The sequence below is a fragment of the Schistocerca americana genome, chromosome 1 (assembly GCF_021461395.2).
Source record: "Schistocerca americana isolate TAMUIC-IGC-003095 chromosome 1, iqSchAmer2.1, whole genome shotgun sequence".
NCBI lineage: Eukaryota > Metazoa > Arthropoda > Insecta > Orthoptera > Acrididae > Schistocerca > Schistocerca americana.
In genome coordinates, this window is record NC_060119.1 from 990811856 (window position 1) to 990830670 (window position 18815).

At 41.5% G+C, this 18815-nt stretch overlaps 1 protein-coding gene across 1 annotated transcript in view; it reads right to left on the reverse strand.

The window, feature by feature from the left end:
- Positions 1 to 18815, reverse strand: part of LOC124548574 (putative tyramine receptor 2) — a 96820-nt gene that overhangs the window by 23549 nt on the left and 54456 nt on the right. The window contains exons 2-3 of the mRNA XM_047125181.1: positions 9891 to 10178; positions 2594 to 2782 (exon numbers count right to left, since the gene is read on the reverse strand). Coding sequence (XP_046981137.1) covers positions 2594 to 2782; positions 9891 to 10178 — 477 coding nt within the window. The remainder of the gene's footprint in view (positions 1 to 2593; positions 2783 to 9890; positions 10179 to 18815) is intronic.

The window sequence follows — 18815 nt, forward strand, 5'->3', positions numbered from 1 at the left end:
CAGTGGGAGGATGAATTTCATGAGCAACTTGATGGTGTAGCAGTGGATAACCCATTACGTCCTGCAATTGCTAATATCTTTATAGAGAAATTCGAATAGTTAGGTTTAGAAAAAGCAAATTAGAAACTATCTGACTGGTATTGGTTTGCGAATGACACGTTTGTGATCTGTCCACACGATAAAAAATCTCTGGACAAATTCTTTGGTTTTCTAAATAAAATTAATCTGAAAATCCAGTTCACGATGGGAATAGAAAATGACAGCAAAATAGCTTTCTTCATTGTTTTAGTTATGAGGCAGACTGATGGAAGTTCAGAACATAGAGTTTTTCGAAAAGTAGCGCACACTGACAGATACTTACATAAGAATTCTAATCACTATCCACAAAAAAAGAGAAGTGTCTCTAAAAGTCTAGTCGATAGAGCCAAAAGGATTTGCACGCTGGAATACCTGGACGCCGAATTAAAACACATAAAGCAGGCTTTCGAGAAAAATGGCTGCTCGGAGAAAGAAGAAAACAGAATTCCACGAACAAATAACGGAAGGCCGAAGGACAAAGATGAAAAACAACAATGGCTGAATACAGTGTCTCTCTCTCTCTTCCTTTTATCAAAAATGTAACAGATCGTATCTGAAAGATTTTACAGAAACACGGCATTAGACCAGTTTTAGACAAAAAAGAAAATAGGTCAAGCGTTCCGGTCTGTAAAAGATAAATGCCCTCCTCTGTCAGCATGTGATGTTTATAAAATTGCTTGTACGCGTAGTAAAGTTTATGTTAGAACAACCAAGAGAAGTGAGAAAACACGGCTAAAGGAACATAAAAACCTTTGTCGACTAGGGAAAATGGAATAATCGGCCGTAGTAGAGCATGCTCTTCAGTCAGGATGTCACGAAGTGAAGATTTCTGAAACAAAATATTATCTACAACAAACTATTATCCACCGCTACACAGGGAAGCCAGTGAACCATATACACATAGGGATAATTTTAATAGGAAGGAAGAGACCATTGAAAACAGCGAAATATGGACAGTAGCCCTGCAGAAGCGCTAAAAGGTCTTTTTTATCTTTGACAAGACAACAATCTATAGTTAAGTTTTATCTTTGACATGGATCATCTCTGCTTATAACTATAGCGTATAAATGTCTATGGAGGGAGCATTCGGATTCGCAGAACGAGAAATCATTCCGCAACATCTCCTGCTGCTCAAGTCACATGGTACTGGGACGGGCATGTTAGTCCGTATAGCGCTTAGCGTATTTTGAGTGTTGTTACTTAGCTGGAAGAGATAGATCACCTTCAGACGTTTCCTGAGACTTTGTATATGTGTTTTATAGACATCTTAACAATTTTATAACTGGAACTGAAATAGTTTTAAGGCCGTGAAGAGCAAGGGAATTGTGCTTTTACGCCACAATATCATATCTCAGTTCCACTTTACTTACGTTTTTTCGGGTGCAGGAAAAGAAGTCACAGCTAACAATACCTTTTCAGTTTTTGTGTTGCACCTCTCCCTATCAAAGCATTCTTCAGCGAAGTGTTTAGAGCACTTTTGATTACTTTATAGGAACGAAATTCTTTATTTTTATTTTGTGGAGACATATTTTGACACTCTGTCCATCTTTTGGGAAACTGTAAAACTAAATTTATATGATGTAGGAAACTGTATCATGCAAAAGTACATAGATACACACAAGGGTTTGAGGACCTGAATAAACTGGAGGAAATTAATCCCACTGTCTCATACAAATTTTATATGCAGTTGAACATAGCACGAATATGTAAACACTGACTGACAGCCTAAACGCGCTTGCACTTGCACTTTATCTAGCATTTCTCTTGTAAATACTTGGGTAAAAAAAAATCGCAGAAATTTGCTCTACAATACAAGACATTATAATACCGCATATTTATATTTTTAAACATATAAGGGCCTCACATCAATATGATACTGTTAGAGATTTGTTGTACATACCTATGAAAATTAACTGGGCCTCCTTTCACGTACTTCTTTTTACATCCGTAGCAACAACAACTCTGCACCATGGCTGTTGTTACTACTAAAGCGTGTAGAAACGTATGTAAAAACAGGTGAATACAAGTAATATTAAGGTTTCGCCGTTACCAGAAATTGCAGAAAAGCAGCGACGTCCCATTACCACGTGACTAGCACGGTTTGATGTCGAGAACATGCGCAGTAGGCTATGCTCACTCCATAGATACCTATACTCTATGCTAATCACGTGTAACTCCGGCTACGTCCCTTATTCTGCAGTATATATGTCGCTCTTAGACGTCCAGACCGTCAGTCGGAAAGATTCAGCGGAGGGACAACGCTTCAGAAGATATCCTGCGCAGTTCTGGACGAAACATTAGGGACCGAAGAGTTTCGTGGACCACGACCTCATATCCTGAAAGGTTAATTGGTAGCAACATCCCAAATAATGATATGGATATGCACCCCATTTGACCTTCTTTGCTTCATTCAAATATTCCAGTTACGGCATTTGTAAACGCGGAAAAGCCACAAGCGGAGCTTTCATTGCCACAGGAGAGCCACTGCACACCCGCACTCCTTCAAAATACTAACCTGCTGCTTCATGGCAGAGTTCAGCTTGGAAGCCTTCGCACGTTCGCGCAGGCGCCGCTTCGTCGCGATGAATATTTCGACGTAGACGATAGTCATAATGAAGAGAGGAATGAAGAAGGAGCCCAGCGACGAGTAGATCACGTAGCCCTGTTCTTCAGTCAGCTGGCAGGGCGTAGTGTCGTTGAACTCCTGCAAAATAAGACAGATTGGTAAAAAGAGTTGTTACTGATTTGTAGGCCACAAGACAGTGACTTTTTCCAGAAAATCATTTGCTTGTTATTTGTATCGTTTCATTACGTTCCTGACAACAAGGAAAATTTTTGCTAGTAAGTATAACCGTATACACACGAAAAACTTAAATGTGTAAAGATATCTAAAAAATCCGTTACAATTTGCACCACTGTCATGGCGTTTTTCATATTAATAAGAAAATGCAGTCTCTCCTCTAAAACACGGTACCCGCCCCGCATGAAAGTCGGAAGTACCCAATTTCGAAACAACTGTAAGAAAATGTGATAAAAAGAACCGTTCGCTGCCTTGCTGTTTCCAGGATTAAAAATAGAACAGGAAAAGAAGGAACTACTGTTGTTCCTCCAACCCCCATCCTTTCGATCCATTGAAAGAAGCTTAAGTGCAGGCTATAAACACATACAAAAAAGCTTTATTTCAGAGCCAAAATAATTGAGTTAGTCGTTTTAGAAAAGGTTTTACACGAATGTCAAACGATATACCACTAAAGGTTTTAGAACTGTTTCATGGTTGTCTGTGGGCGTCACTTCCATCAAACTTAAATCACTACATAAATAGGCATTACACGTTAGGCTCTGGTGAATAACTCTTCCATCAACGACGAAAATTAATTTCTGGCGTGCCTCTTGATCTAAAGATCGATTACTGACAATGCTAATTAATCAGGACATTATTCAGCGGAAGGGTCTCACGGAGATGCCCCTCGAACTCCAACGATAGATGCTACAAGAGACACATTGTGCATTACGAAAATATTTTCAAGTCAAATGCCTGGTAACGCACGTTCCATGAAGATTAAGGCAACATATCAAACACTCGCATACGTATCGTGCGAAATAGCTCTGACAGTAAAACAATCGAAATTTTAACTTATAGAAATGAATAGCAGCAATCGTGCTTCCCAAGTACGTTTCTCTACTGGAGAATTATTTCATTACGCTTGTGGCGCACTTCGAATGCTGTTTTCCATGGATACAGGACAAGTGGAACTCATGGCGTAGTCAGTTGTCATGTACCTCATGTGCATCTATTATTCAACTGCACTTCCTCCAAACGTGATACTTTGTGTTTCAGAATATGTCTTGGTTTCAGCCTCTGACTGTAAGCAAAAATGTGATATAAAGCATTGATTATGACTATTCACGCATTGTTGCTGGGAGCGGAGTTATCAGGTATTAGGCTTCAAAATGGCTCTGAGCACTATGGGATTTAACTTCTGAGCTCATCAGTCCCCTAGAACTTAGAACTACTTAAACGTAACTAACCTAAGGACATTACACACATCCATGCCCGAGGCAGGATTCGAACCTGCGACCGTAGCGGTCGCGAGGTTCCAGACTGTAGCGCCTAGAACCGACCGGCCACACCGGCCGGCTCAGGTATTAGGGTTACAATTTTTCCCTATGACATGGCAAACATTGTAATTTCATTGTAACCTAACAACCCTAACAACTTTTGCTTTATAGGAACACTTTGGCCCATAACCAGAAACAGCGACTGTGTTAAAGCTTCCTATTTTAACTCTTTTTTTTTGCGAAAATCAATATAAATATCAGTATGTACCATTAAGCAGGCGGATTACTTCATGAAAAAATTTTTCACTCCGCTCCACCGTTCACGCTATGGCAGACAACTGGAGGTGCTAAACTTGCTTCTTCTGTTTTTCGTCGTACTGACCTCACTATTGACCGTACCGTTTTTGAACTGCATGATTCTTGTTAACCACCTGTGCAATTACCCTCAATTCTTAGTCTGTCGTTTGTAGTCAATAAGGTTCAGATAAAGAAACACTTTTATTGAATTCCTTGTATTCTACTAAAGAAAAATATCTATGAACACCTATTTCTTTCAGTTGCTGATGAAGGGCAACGTAGAATTTTAGTTCAGTGTTAAGGGCTCGGGAGATGATATGCATCAACTGACTCAGAATACATAACTTCCGACTTTTTTTTTTCATTTTTGTCATCTTACAGTTTGACGCGGCTCGCCACAAATTGCTCCCCTCCTGTGCCAACCACTTCATTTCAGAGCAGCACTTGTAACTTACGTCGTCAATTATTTGCTGGATGTACTCCAGTCTCTGTCTTCGTCTACAGTTTTTACCTTCTACAGCTCCCTCTAGTACCATGGAAATTATTCTGTGACGTTTTAACACATGTTCCATCATCCACTTAATTCTTCTTGTCATTGTTTTCCATATATTCCTTCCCTCGCCGATTCTGCGGATAACCTCTTCGTACCTTAACTTATCTGTCCACCTAATGTTCAACATTCGCCTGTGACACCACATCTCAAATGCTTCGACCCTTTTCCGTTCCGGTTCCCCACAGCCCATACGTCATCTGGGCAACAAAGCGCATATTTTCAGAAATTTCTTTCTAAAATTAAGATCTATGTTCCACACTAGCAGACTTCTGGTAGTCAGAAATGCCTTTTTTCTGGGCTTGACTGCTTTTTATGTCCTTCTTGCTCCGTTATCATGGATTATTTTGCTGCATAGACAGCAGAATTCCTTAACTTCATCCACTCCATTATCACGAATTGTGATGTTAAGCTTCTCGCTGCTCTCATTTCTGCTACTTCTCATTATTTTCGCCTTACTTCGATTTACTCTCAGTCATATTCTGCACTCATTAGACCGTTTACTCCATTCAAGAGATCCTGTAACTCGTTTTCACTTTTTTTGACGGCAGCAATGTCGCCAGTATATCTAATCATTGATATCCTTTAACCTTGAATTTAGTCCCACACTTGAACCTTTCTTTTATTTTCGTCGTTGCTTCTTCGATGTATAAGTTGAACAGTAGGGGGCGAAAGGCTACACCTCTGTCTTACAACCGAGCGAAGTGGCGCAGCGAGTAGCACGCTCGGGTCGCATTCGGGAGGGCGACGGTTCAATACCGCGTCCGGTCACCTCGATTTAGGCTTTCCATGGTTACCCTAAATCGCTTCAGGTAAATCACGGGATGGTTTCCTTGAAAGCCTACGGCCGATTTATTTCCCCATCTTTCCATAATCCGATGGGACCGATGACCTTGCTGTTTCGTCCCCTCCCTTGAATCAACCAACCAATCTGTCTTACAAACTTTTTATTCCTAGCACTCTTATTGTTACCTCTTGGTTTTTGTAAATATTGAATGTAACGCGTCTTTCCCTATGGCTTACCCTTTCTTTTCTCCGAAATTCGAATGTATTTACATTGCCGAAAGCTTCCTTCAGGTTGACAAATAGTATATGAGTGTCTCGATTTTTCTTCAGTCTTGCTCGTATTATCAAACTCAATGTCAGAACTGCGTTTCTGGTGCCTTACCCTTCCCCAAAGCCAAACTGATCGTCATCTAAACGGATCCTCAGTTGTCTTTTCCATTCTCCTGTGTATTAATCTTGTCAGAAACTTGGATTCATGAGCTGTTAAGCTGACTGCGCGATAATCATCGCACATGTCGGCTCTTGCAATCTTCAGAAGTGCGTGAATGCTGTACGATGGTATATCACCAATCTCATACATTATGCAAACCAGCACGTATAGTCGATTTGATGCCACTTCCCCCAATGATTTTAGAAATGTCGATGGAATGTTATGTATCTGTTCTGCCATTTTTTAAACTAATTCTTCCAAAGTTCCTTAAATTCTGGTTGTAATACTGGATCCCCTATCCGTTCCCAATAGACTCCTGTTTCTTCTTGTACCACGTCATCAGACAAGTCCTCTCCATCAAAGAACCTTCTGTGTAGTGCCTCCATCTATTCGCTCTCTCCTCTGCATTGAACAGTGGAATTACCACTGCACAATTAATGTTACCGCCCTTTGCTTTTAATTTCACGGAAGGCTGTTTCGACTTTTCTATATGTTGACCCAGACCTTTTGAGACTAATTTATTTTTCTATTCTTCACGTTTTTCGTGCAGCCGTTTTGTCTTAGCTTCCCTGCACTTCCTACATATTTCATTCTCATGTGACTTGTATTTCTGTATTCCTGAATTTCTCTGAATATTTTTGTGATTCCTTCTTTCGTCTACCAACTGTAGTATTTCCTCGGTTATCCATGTTTTATTCGCAGCTGCCTTGTACGTATGATTCTTTCCAACTTGTATTGATTGCCCTTTTTATATATGTCCATTCTTACTCAACTGAACTGTCTATAGAGCTATTCACCATCGCAGTATCTATAGCCTCAACGTTCAAGTGTATCTCTTAATTCCTTCATGCTTCTGCATCCCACTTCTTTGCTCATTGATTCTACCTGACTACCGAATGAGGTGGCTCAAAGGTAAGTGTATGGACCCTCATTCGGGAGTACAGTGTTTCAGATCCCCCTCTAGTCACTGGTTTATCGTTATTTTTCTAAACTACTTAAGACGAGTGCCACGGTATTTCGTCTGAAACGTGATCCTTGTGCTGTTTCTATATACCCTTTCCATGTAGCGTTACGGCACGGGGCATACGCGCTCTTGCTCGCGCCGACTGAACGGCGGCCCGGATGAGCTCGCAGTGAGTCGTTGACCACCGATAACTGGAGGATGGCCTCCTCATGGCAACAGCTGCCAGCTATGTTGGACAGGGATGCTATAACCAACAGCTAGAATTGAAACACTTTGAGCATGAGCGCGTATTGCTGATCTGTTAATTTATATGTTTGAGGAACACCTCGCTTGGATTTGGTGGAAGACGGCCCTGATATTGCGTCTATTGCTTAGTATCTGCAGAAATCAAGGGCGAAGTGGAATGACTGAGCCGTATGAACTTGTTTGTTGAACATCTTAATGTACTGGCTGTACGATGCTGCCGTTCACAGCTATTCGTTCATTGTATTTATACAGAGCTAGAGTTCATTAAACTGTGTGTTTAGGCTTGAGTTAACCCCTGTGCTATTTCAAAGGGGTGTACTGTTAACGATAACTTACACTGGTAAACTGTTTTATGTCACTGTCATTTCTTTGTATTGGCTTTGAGCCCCAATCATAATTTGTGAATATTATATGAGCTGCATCTGTAATCTACTGTGTACTCATCGTAAATGAAAGTTCAATTTTCTGGTTTAGTTGAAGCCATGTGGGCGTTCTCTTCAAAAGTGTTATGTATACACTCTTTTATCGAACTAGCCCCGGTAATTTCAATTTAAATTTATGCTTTGTGAACTGATGAGGCTTTCTGGCGCTTCATGTTTTAGGTATTTCTGTTTACTGGACTCGAGCCCGGTTCGTGATTTATGAGCATTGTTGTGCAGGCTTTGGCACTCAGGGCTAATTTTACTATCTGTAGTAGAAGCCAGTTGGGCCTTGTTCTTTACATTTTAATTTCATACATTTTATGGCAGGCCATTTATTTCAGCTGTGGGGCACACATCTCCGACATTTCCGTCGGCTTTTAAAGCTGAAGGTCTCACGGAACGATGTTCGTCTACAGTATGTTCTCGGGCTTCTAAAAATCATTTGTGCCAGCGGAAAACGTTCTCACGATCAGGAATGTTCCCCATAGGTCTGTTCCAACTTCCCTTGCGCATTCCCTAAGTTTAACATAAAACTTGGTGGTATAATGTGACTCTAAATTTCGCTGTTCCGTTTTCGTAACACACAATAAAAGCATAGCTTCACTGATTCAGCCACCAAAAATCATGTGATGGCTGTATGGAGCTGAAACTCGCCCTGAGCATCTGTAAAGCCCGTCTCACACGGAGCAAGATTAGCTCTGTGAGTTTCCTTGCTGGCTCGCGCGACGGCTACCTTGCGGGCTCCGTCGTCTGCTAGCGGGCTACCTTGCTGGGAACCTTGTAAGATTTCCATGATAGGTCGGGTTCTATTTTTCTTTTAAGGTTCCCTGCGTGCTACCTGCGTTGGCCAATCATGAGACGTTAGTTTGTGACGTCAGATGCGGAAAGCTTGGGCGGGAAGCCTTTGTTGATGGTCAATTTTCTGCTGTTGTGAGATGCGGAAGGAAGTTCTTATAATTATTGAATAATGGCACCGCATTGGTCGAAAGAAGCGGTTGAAGCATTGATATGTACTTTTAGGGAAGAACAGTGTCTGTTCGTCGTGAAAAGCGCAAACTATTATAATAAACACTTCCGTGCAGAAGCACTCGAAGGAGTTGCAAGTGCCGTGTGTCTTGTTCGACCATATACGACGAGCAAGGAGTGCTATAGCAAAATGCACAATTTACGTACTCTCTTGAAAGTGGAGTACGCCAAAGTAAAATCATCGAAAAGCAGTGGCGCTGGGATCAACGACGTAAGAAACTATACAAAGCAGTTCTTCAAATACCAATACATCCATTCATATAAAATTTGCCAAGGATGTACGATTTTCTATCGTATAAAATAAAGTCGTATATAACAGTCATTATTGGTGTATCTATAAAGTCAAACAGTAATGAAATGATGATACTTTTCAAACAAAAGTAGGTGTTATGCGAACTAACCTCAACTCTTGATGAAGCATGGAGAGCACACCTTTTCCAGCGTTTCTCCTCTTAATACAGTTTTTCGTCCATTCTTTCTTTCTTCTTCTCTCATTAGCATGCATTTCTGCATCGTTTAGCATCAAAACAGCTAATAACGCCAGTTTGCTCTGAACATCTGTACCTGAAGCAGCCATCTTCGTTCGACACAACATGCAGCCGATCACAACACAACTGGCTGCCGATCTTGCACCGTAGGAGAGCTTCGGCATGGAAGATAGCCGGCTCCTTTCCCTGCAAGCCGGCAAGCATGCACGCCATCTCGCAAACTTGCGACGAACCTTGCTCCGTGTGAGACGGACTTAAGGGATGAACAAACCGGTATACACGATTATAACAACACAGCGTTGGCAGATCGTCCGCTGTGTTATCAGTCTCATTACTTTTCTCAATCACCTCGTAATTCCTAAATCACCACCAGTTATGACCGTCAGGAGCAGAAATTAGCTATTATGTAATTTGTGGATGTCACGTTTCGCGGGCGCTGTTGTGACCTAACGGCCACGTCGTGAGGTGCAGTGCCTGCTGCCGCCAGCAGCGCATGTAGCAGTAGAAGCGGTGTGGGGTAGGGTAACGTATGGCAGCTACCTACCATGGGCCAGTCGTTCCAGCCGATGAGCGGCGGGGAGCTGATGACGCCGGAGAGCAGCCAGACGCCGGCGATCATGGCGAGCACGCGGCGCAGCGTGCGCTTCTGCGCGTAATTGATGGGGTCGGTGATGGCCCAGTAGCGGTCCAGGGCGATGGCGCACAGGTTCAGGATGGACGCCGTGCAGCACAGTACGTCGCACGTCAGCCACATCTTGCACACCACGATGCCGAACACCCACCGCTGGATCAGCGAGTACGCCACGTTGAACGGCATCACCAGCACCGCCACCTGCAGCGGTGAAGACCAGTAAAGACCGACATCACCACCAGCACTCGACACGAAAGTGTACGTTTTATATCAGACAGCTGGGGAGATTATTCTAATTGGACAGACGTTACTTATGGGACTCTACACAGCTCAGTCACAGATCCACATGGAAACAACCTTCCGTCCCGGATTCAATGCCCCTAAATAAGTTCCTTTGAGAGATTAAACTATATTCATAATCAACCGAAACTTATATACAAAGACAGAAGAACTGATATATAATGTTCTTAAAGGAATTACTGAGTGGATTTCAGCAAATGATATCACCACATACGCATCTAGACATCTATCATCACTAAATCGTGACAAATGTAACACGTGATGAGGAAATAATAATTGCGTAAGAAATTCAAAACGTTTAGGAGACAACCGGAAAATTCATTTTTTAACTAGTGAAACAACAAAGCACAAAAACATTTACACTTCAAATTATTACTACACTACAGGCCATTTAAAATGCTACACCACGAAGATGACGTGCTACAGACGCGAAATTTAACCGACAGGAAGATGATGCTGTGATATGCAAATAATTAGCTTTTCAGAGCATTCAGACAAGGTTGGCGCCGGTGGTGTCACCTACAACGTGCTGACACGAGGAAAGTTTCCAACCGATTTCTCATACACAAACAGCAGTTGACCGGCGTTGCCTGGCGGTAACGTTGTTATGATGCATCGTGTAAGGAGGAGAAATGCGTACCATCACGTTTGCGACTTTGATAAAGGTCGGATTGTAGCCTATCGCGATTGCGGTTTATCGTATCTTGACATTGCTGCTCGCGTTGGTCCAGATCCGATGACTGTTAACAGAATATGGAATCGGTGGGTTCAGGAGGGTAATACGGAACGCCGTGCTGGATCCCAACGGCCTCGTATCACTAGGAGTCGAGATGACAGACATCTTATCCGCATGGCTGTAACGGATCGTGCAGCCACGTCTCGATCCCTGAGTCAACAGATGGGGACGTTTACTAGACAACAGCCATCTACACGAATAGTTCGACGACGTTTGCAGCGGCATGGACTATCAGCTCCTGGCTGCGGTTACCCTTGACGCTGCATCACAGACAGGAGCGCCAGCGATGGTGTACTCAACGACGAACCTGGGTGAACGAATGGCAAAACGTTATTTTTTCGGATGAATCCTGGTTCTGTATACAGCATCATGATGGTCGCATCCGTGTTTGGCGACATCGCGGTGAACGCACATTGGAAGCGTGTATTCGTCATCGCCATACTGGCGTATCACCCGTCGTGGTGGTATGTGGTGTCACAGTTTACACGTCTCGGTCGCCTCTTGTCCGCTTTGACGGCACTTTGAACAATGGACGATAGATTTCAGATGTGTTACGACCCGTGGCTCTACCCTTCATTCGATCCCTGAGAAACAATACATTTCAGCAGGATAATACACGACCGCATGTTGCAGATACAGAAAATGTTCGACTGCTGCCCTGGCAACCACATTCTCCAGATCTCTCACCAATTGAAAACGTCTGGTCAATGGTGGCCGAGCAACTGGCTCGTCACAATACGCCAGTCACTACTCTTGATGAACTGTGGGATCGTTTTGAAGCTACATGGGTAGCTGTACCTGTACACGCCACCCAAGCTCTGTTCGACTCAATGCCCAGGCGTATCAAGGCTGTTATTACGGCCTGAGGTGGTTGTTCTGAGTACTGATTTCTCAGGATCTAAGCACCCAAATTGCGTGAAAATGTAATCACATGTCAGTTGCAGTACAATATACATGTCCAATGAATAGTCGTTTATCATCTGCATTTCTTCTTGGTGTAGCAATTTTAGTGATCAGTAGTGTATCTCGGCGAGAGACAAATCTCTATTACAGTATATTTTGTCATAATTTGTGTAAAGAAACAGGGATTTAACTCTGAAATATTGTTTTTATCCTTTTACATTTTACCACATACTGTGTTCGCTGTAGCTGGTGTAATGGCATTTCAGTTGTATAGAATTTTTAGTACAAATTGTATTTCATAATCAGCACCTAGAGGGCAAGTCCTCACGTTTGCTCAGTACTTTTTATGTAATCACTACAGCAAAAGGCCGGTATCAACAGGCCAGTTCAACAATTTATTTCGTGTTATACCTATGTGTTTTATTCTTCGTGTCCCTTGCATCATTCTTGCTATCGTCTGCGTACAGATGTATAATGATGGGATACGAAACCTCAAAGTTTATTTATCTTTTTAAATACATTATGACATTCCCTGATACTAACATTACAAGCCTGTCTGTAACACATAACGGGTGCACAACGTTGCTACCTAATCCTTTGATGACTTATTGAAAGACACACTCACAGGTCAAAGGTCATGGGTTATCTCTTAATACCGTGTCGGACGTCCTTTTACACGGCGTTGTGCAGGAACTGGACATGGCGTTGACACAATAAGTAGTTGGAAGTCCGTGCAGAAATATTGAGCAATGCTGCCCTATAGGCGACCATAACTGCGAAAGTGTTGCCGATGCAGGATTTTGTGCGCGAACTGATCTTTTGATTATGTCCCACAAATGTTCGATCGTATTCCTGTCGGGCGATGTGTGTGACCTAATAATTCTCTCGAAATGCCCAAAATGTTCCTCATTTGCGAATAATTGTGGTTAAGTTACACGGCATCGTTGTTTGGCAACATGAAGTCCTTGAACAGCTGCAGATGGTTGTCTCCAAAGAGCCGAAGATAACCGTTTCCAGTCAATGATCGGTTCAGATGCACCAGAAGACCCAAACCATTCCATGAAAACGCAGCAAAAATCATTATGGTGCCAAAACCTGCTTGCAGAGTGCGTTGTTGACAACGTGTGTCTAAGATTTTGTGGGGTCTGCGCCACACCCGAACCCTACCATCAGCTCTTACCAACTCAAATAGGGACTCACTTGGCTATGCCATGGTTTGTCAGTCATTTAGGGTCTAACCGGTATGGTCACGTTCCCAAGAGAGGCACTGCAGCACTGTCGTAATGGATGCGTTCATCGTACGTCCCACACAATTACTGCGGCTATTTCAAGTAGCGGTGATTTTTCAATAAAACTCTTCTGGACTGTTCATCACATTGTCAATATATAAAATTGCCCGACGTTGCTTGTCTGTCAGCACCGTCTCCTTAACGCAAACGACGCTGCCCTTGTTTGTAAAGCGAGGGCCATCGGCCACTGTGTTGCCCATGGTGAGAGGTACTGCCTGAAATCTCGTATTCTTGGCACACGCTTGACACTATAGACCGCGGAATATTGAATTCACTACCCATTTCCGAAATGGAATGTTTCATGCGTCCAGCTCCAACTGCCATTTCGGATTCAAAGTCTGTTAATTCCCGTCTTGCGGCCATGATGGCGTCGGAAACCATTCTACATGATTGACCTTACAAAAATGACAGCCCTGCCTGTGAACTAGCCTTTTATATGTTGTGTACGCAATACAACCGTCAACTGTGTATGTGCATATCGCTATATCACGATTTTTGTCATCTCAGTGTATAAGGAATTGTCAAATGAAAACGAGACAGGTGAAATAAAAGCGACTAACCCGTTTATTATATCAAAAGTAAGCCCCATAGTGGATAACAGATTTATTGCACTGTGAGACATGACGGCCCATGCCTCCATGGAAAAATGTTTGCGGTTGCCTACGGAACAACGATACTACTCAGGTCTGCACCTCTTCACCCGATCAAATCGACAACCATGAATGTCTTTCATCAGGACTCCAAAGAATTGAAGTCGCATGGGGAAGATCGCGACTATATGCAAGTTGTGTTAGGGCTACCCAACGAAAATTCTGCAGCGTAGTCGAAGTGACCTTGTCAGCATTTGGATGGGCATTTCGATGGCAGAAGCTTCACTGGGAAGCCCTTTCACATCCTCCACGCAGGCTTAATCATTCCCCACGCGATTTCCCTATCTCTGGAGCTCTGAAAAAAGACATTTTTGGGATAAATGTATTAAGAGTGGGGTAAATGTATTAATAGATATGGTGATTACTTTTGATATAATAAAAATTTCACTTATCTTATCCTGTCTGTCGTGTTTCTATTTGAATGTCTATTACATAAAGTGACTGATAGAAAGCAAAATTATATGTGAAAATAAATTGAAACAGTTGATCCATGACATCTCCTTCAGTTCCACATTAGAGTTCCTATTGATTAAAACATGAAAGGAGGTGGAAAAGAATGAAAAATTCACATCAGTATTGATAAAAACTTGTGAATGGTCAACTTCTAGCCATATTTGTATATGTAATATGAGTGTAAATGACTCGTTCCTCATCCTTACCATTAATCATCCATAACACTTAAAAACAACTGACGGGGACTATGTATATGAAGAAGCCCACCACGGTACAGATACTCCATATCTGATGGGGTTTATCTTTTCCAGTTCGTTACCCAGATTGTCAGTTTAGCAAGTATGCACTTATTTCACCTCGCAAGAGGGGGCATTCAGGAGCTTTTTCCTATCCAATCAGAGATCCTCAAAGAGTTACTATCACAATGTGAATAGTATGTTAGCACTAGAGCAGCAGTAAAAAAAGATTAACAAAATAATATTAATAATAATAGCTATGTGACAACCCTACAAGCAGAATATGTTTGGTATTTATGTTATCATCTTCTTACTTCCTGTAGTTGTTAAGAATTATCCATCTATATTCACTTCATGTGATCTTATTTCCATTAAGAACACTGAATTATTCAAACTTAAAGTTAGTAATCGATCGTTTATGAGTCTAGGAAGGCTGATCCTAGGAAAAACTAAAACTAATCTCATCTTTTACGTTTCGAATTACCCGTTTTATCAATCACTAGGACAATCTGGGAGAGAGGGGTACTACAAAGATTTTGATCGAGAGGATAAGGTACTTATAGTAGGGAGAGCAGGAAACAGCGTGGCTGAAAATTTACAATATGACATTAAAGTGACTTGGAGGAAATAGGTGCAGCCACAGCACACACTCGTGTGGGGTTGTTGGAGCTTTTGGATGACGTGACCAGCCCTGGGTTAACACGGCTGTTAGCCATTTGAACAAAGATGTAAGTCAACTGTTTTTGAGAGAAACAAAGTCTCATATCTGCGTGTTGCTACGACTGGGAGGAGGGGATGCGCTAATCTTGGTCTGTGCCTGAGCAGGAGGGGTAAGAAAAGATTAACTGAGAATCTTGCAGAATGTGTAAGGGGGTACAAGGAAGACAAGACGAAATCGTTGTGGTTACTGGAGCCAAAGGGGCGCAGTTATTAAGGAAATTGGAGTGGAACAGGATCATAATACCTGTAACAGTCTCAAGAAAAATAAAATTAATTTGTTTCATCGGAACATAAAAAAAGGATTGAAAAACTAGATAGATGAGTTTCTTGTATGTCTAGAACATGCGGACGATTCTAAAGTAATGTGTGTTCCTTGTCACTCTGAACACAGTATATAAACGCTGGGCACAATGTCAAAAAGATTCAACAAATAGTCTTTGTGTCGATCAGAACATAGCAGCATGTGCCTGTGGGCTGTTATTGTAAAATAAGTCTCTGACAATTGTAACAGTCTACAGATCTCTAGAAAACTTCCAGTTATTAAGGAGATCTAGGTACATTAATGAGCTACCTGTCAGACAAGAGGAAACAGAAATTTCTGATGAGTTCAATGTAGGGTTCTTAAAAGATACGGAAACGAAAAATAAATTATCATAATTATTTGGGAGCTTCCATCTAATTTCAGTAGTCAATTTTTCGACTCGTGTGCAGCAAGGGAGCAGGAAACTGATTGATAACCTTTTCATAGACAGTGTTCAGACCAAAACAATTAAAGTGTACCCAACTTCTAATGGACTATCTAATCATGAGGCACAATTAATGGAAAAGAACAATATGACACCTTACAACACTAAGATAGCTTCATACAAAGCTGTGAGGCTTATCAATGAGGAGAGATGAGAGTGAGAGATGAAGTATACACACAAAGAGATGTTAATGTCAAATTCAGTTTATTCCATAGCAAATTTGTGTCAATATTTGGAAGCTGCTTTCCTAAAGAATCAACCAGAAGTTCCACGAACAAACAAGTAGACTGTCGATAACTGAGTGAATTAAAATCTGATGTAAGAGGAAGGGGGAAAAATGTATAAAGGTCAGAATAACTGAAGACTGACATTGCTTGCATACTACAAAAAATACTGTAGCACTTTAAGGAAAGCCATTATAATGTTCAGAAGTATGTTTGTCCTGACATAAATAAATAGTGCAGATAATAAGAGTAAACCTATATGGGATACTGTCAAATGGAAGATAAAACAGATAGCCAGTCTAAAAATTACTATAACAAACTAACTGACATGGTTGTAGCTCATAATTCGCAAGTTGTAAGTACCTTTAACAATTAATCTCTAAATGCAACAGCAAAAACAGAATGAAATGGTTCAGTTGAAGAAGCATGAGAATATTTAAAAATGTCATTTCATGAAATATTCAGCAATTAGAAAAAAATGGTTCAAATGGCTCTGAGCACTATGGGACTCAACATCTGTGGTCATAAGTCCTTTAGAACTTAGAACTACTTAAACCTAACTAACCTAAGGACAGCACACACATCCATGCCCGAGGCAGGATTCGAACCTGCGACCGTAGCAGTCGCGCGGTTCCTGACTGAGCGCCTGGAACCGCTAGACCACCGCGGCCGGCAGCAATTAGAAGTAACACCAACATCCTTCACTGATATTCATACAGTTATAAAATTTGTAAAGAACAGAAACCCATGTGGTCGTTGATGGACTTTCCAAAAGGGCTCTGAAAAGTTGTAACTTAACATGTAACAACCTTAAGTGATATATGCAATGCATTACAGGCTCAGGGAATTTTTCCAGACAGGTTAAAATATGCAACTCTTAAATCTCATCATAAAAAAGGTGACAAGACATACATAAACAAATATCGTCCAGTTTCCTAAGTGAAATCCTTCAAAAATATTTCAAAAGTTAATGTACTCAAGAGTGGTCTCATAGTGGAAACAGTTTACTTAGCATAACACAGTTTTGTTTTCAGAAGTGTTACTCAGCTGTAAAAGCAATCTATAAATTCAATCATCAAACAGTACGAGTCTTAAATAATAAAATATCGGCAGCTGGTATTTTTATGAGATTTACAAATGTTTGAGTGTGTAGATCACGTTACTTTCTTACAAAAACTCAAGTTTTATTCAACTGATCTCTTCATGCACAGCTGATTTGAATGATACTTAACAAACAAATACAAAAAGTTGTGTAGAATAATTCAAAAAATGTTGTAAGGGTAGAAAATTTAGTGACTAGAGATAAATCACACTGGGTGTTGTGTGATGTCCTTAGGTTAGTTAGGTTTAAGTAGTTCTAAGTTCTAGGGGACTGATGACCATAGATGTTAAGTCCCATAGTGCTCAGAGCCATTTGAACCATTTTTGATAAATCACAAAAGGAGTCCCACAGGGCTCAACTTTTGGTCCGCTCCTAGTCATTATATATGTCAACGACCTTTCACCTAACATTCCATAAGCAGGATTGGTGATTTTTGCGATATTTTCCAAAGAATTATTTAGTGGTTCTAAGAAAATGGACGCTCCCTAAATTTTGAAGGAACACACTATGTTTAGTTCTGTACAACAAACAGATTGAAACTTCCTGGCTGATTAAAACTGTGTGCCCGACCGAGACTCGAACTCGGGACCTTTGCCTTTCGCGGGCAAGTGCCCTACCGGCTGAGCTACCCAAGCACGACTCACGCCCCTTCCTGACAGCTTTACTTCTGCCAGTACCTCGTCTCCTACCTTCCAAACTTTACAGAAGCTCTCCTGCGAACCTTGCAGAATTAGCACTCCTGAAAGAAAGGATATTGCGGAGACATGGCTTATCCACAGCCTGGGGGATGTTTCCAGAATGAGATTTTCACTCTGCAGCAGAGTGTGCACTGATATGAAACTTCCTGGCAGATTAAAACTGTGTGCGGGACCGACACTCGAACTCGGCACCTTTGCCTTTCGCAGGCAAGTGCTGTACTCGGTGATGAATACTGCTGCTGAAGGATTATTACCCAACCAAGCTGAAGGTTAGCTTCTTTCGCGAAATTAGCAGACCATAGGCAGACGTTGTCATACAATAATCGCATGTGCTCCATTCTTCTCGTTCATTTTCCTTACATAGAAACAGAAAGGTGTCTTAGTTGTTGCCAATAAATGCCAGCAGCGATCCACAAACCCTTATAAACAGTGTAGTATACAATGTGCTATTGGATACATAACAATACCTTCTCAGGATTTACACAAACCTTTGCTTCAGAAATATTTTTGTTAGGGTTAAACAATAAATTTATTTTTTGTGAAGGCTCCATATCTCGTCACCACTAAAGACGTTCGATAAGTACAATCGATAAGGCAACTGATTACATTCCAGAAAAATGCATACAAGCAGTACCCCTGCAACAGATTTTTTCATTCGGGTGTATAGAGATCCACTTCTGGTCACTGAGATATCCCAAAATGACGTTAGATAAGTGCTGTCTTGTCGGGTGCACTGGTTCTATTTTACCCTGTCAAAGGTCTAGGGCTCGATTCTAACCCT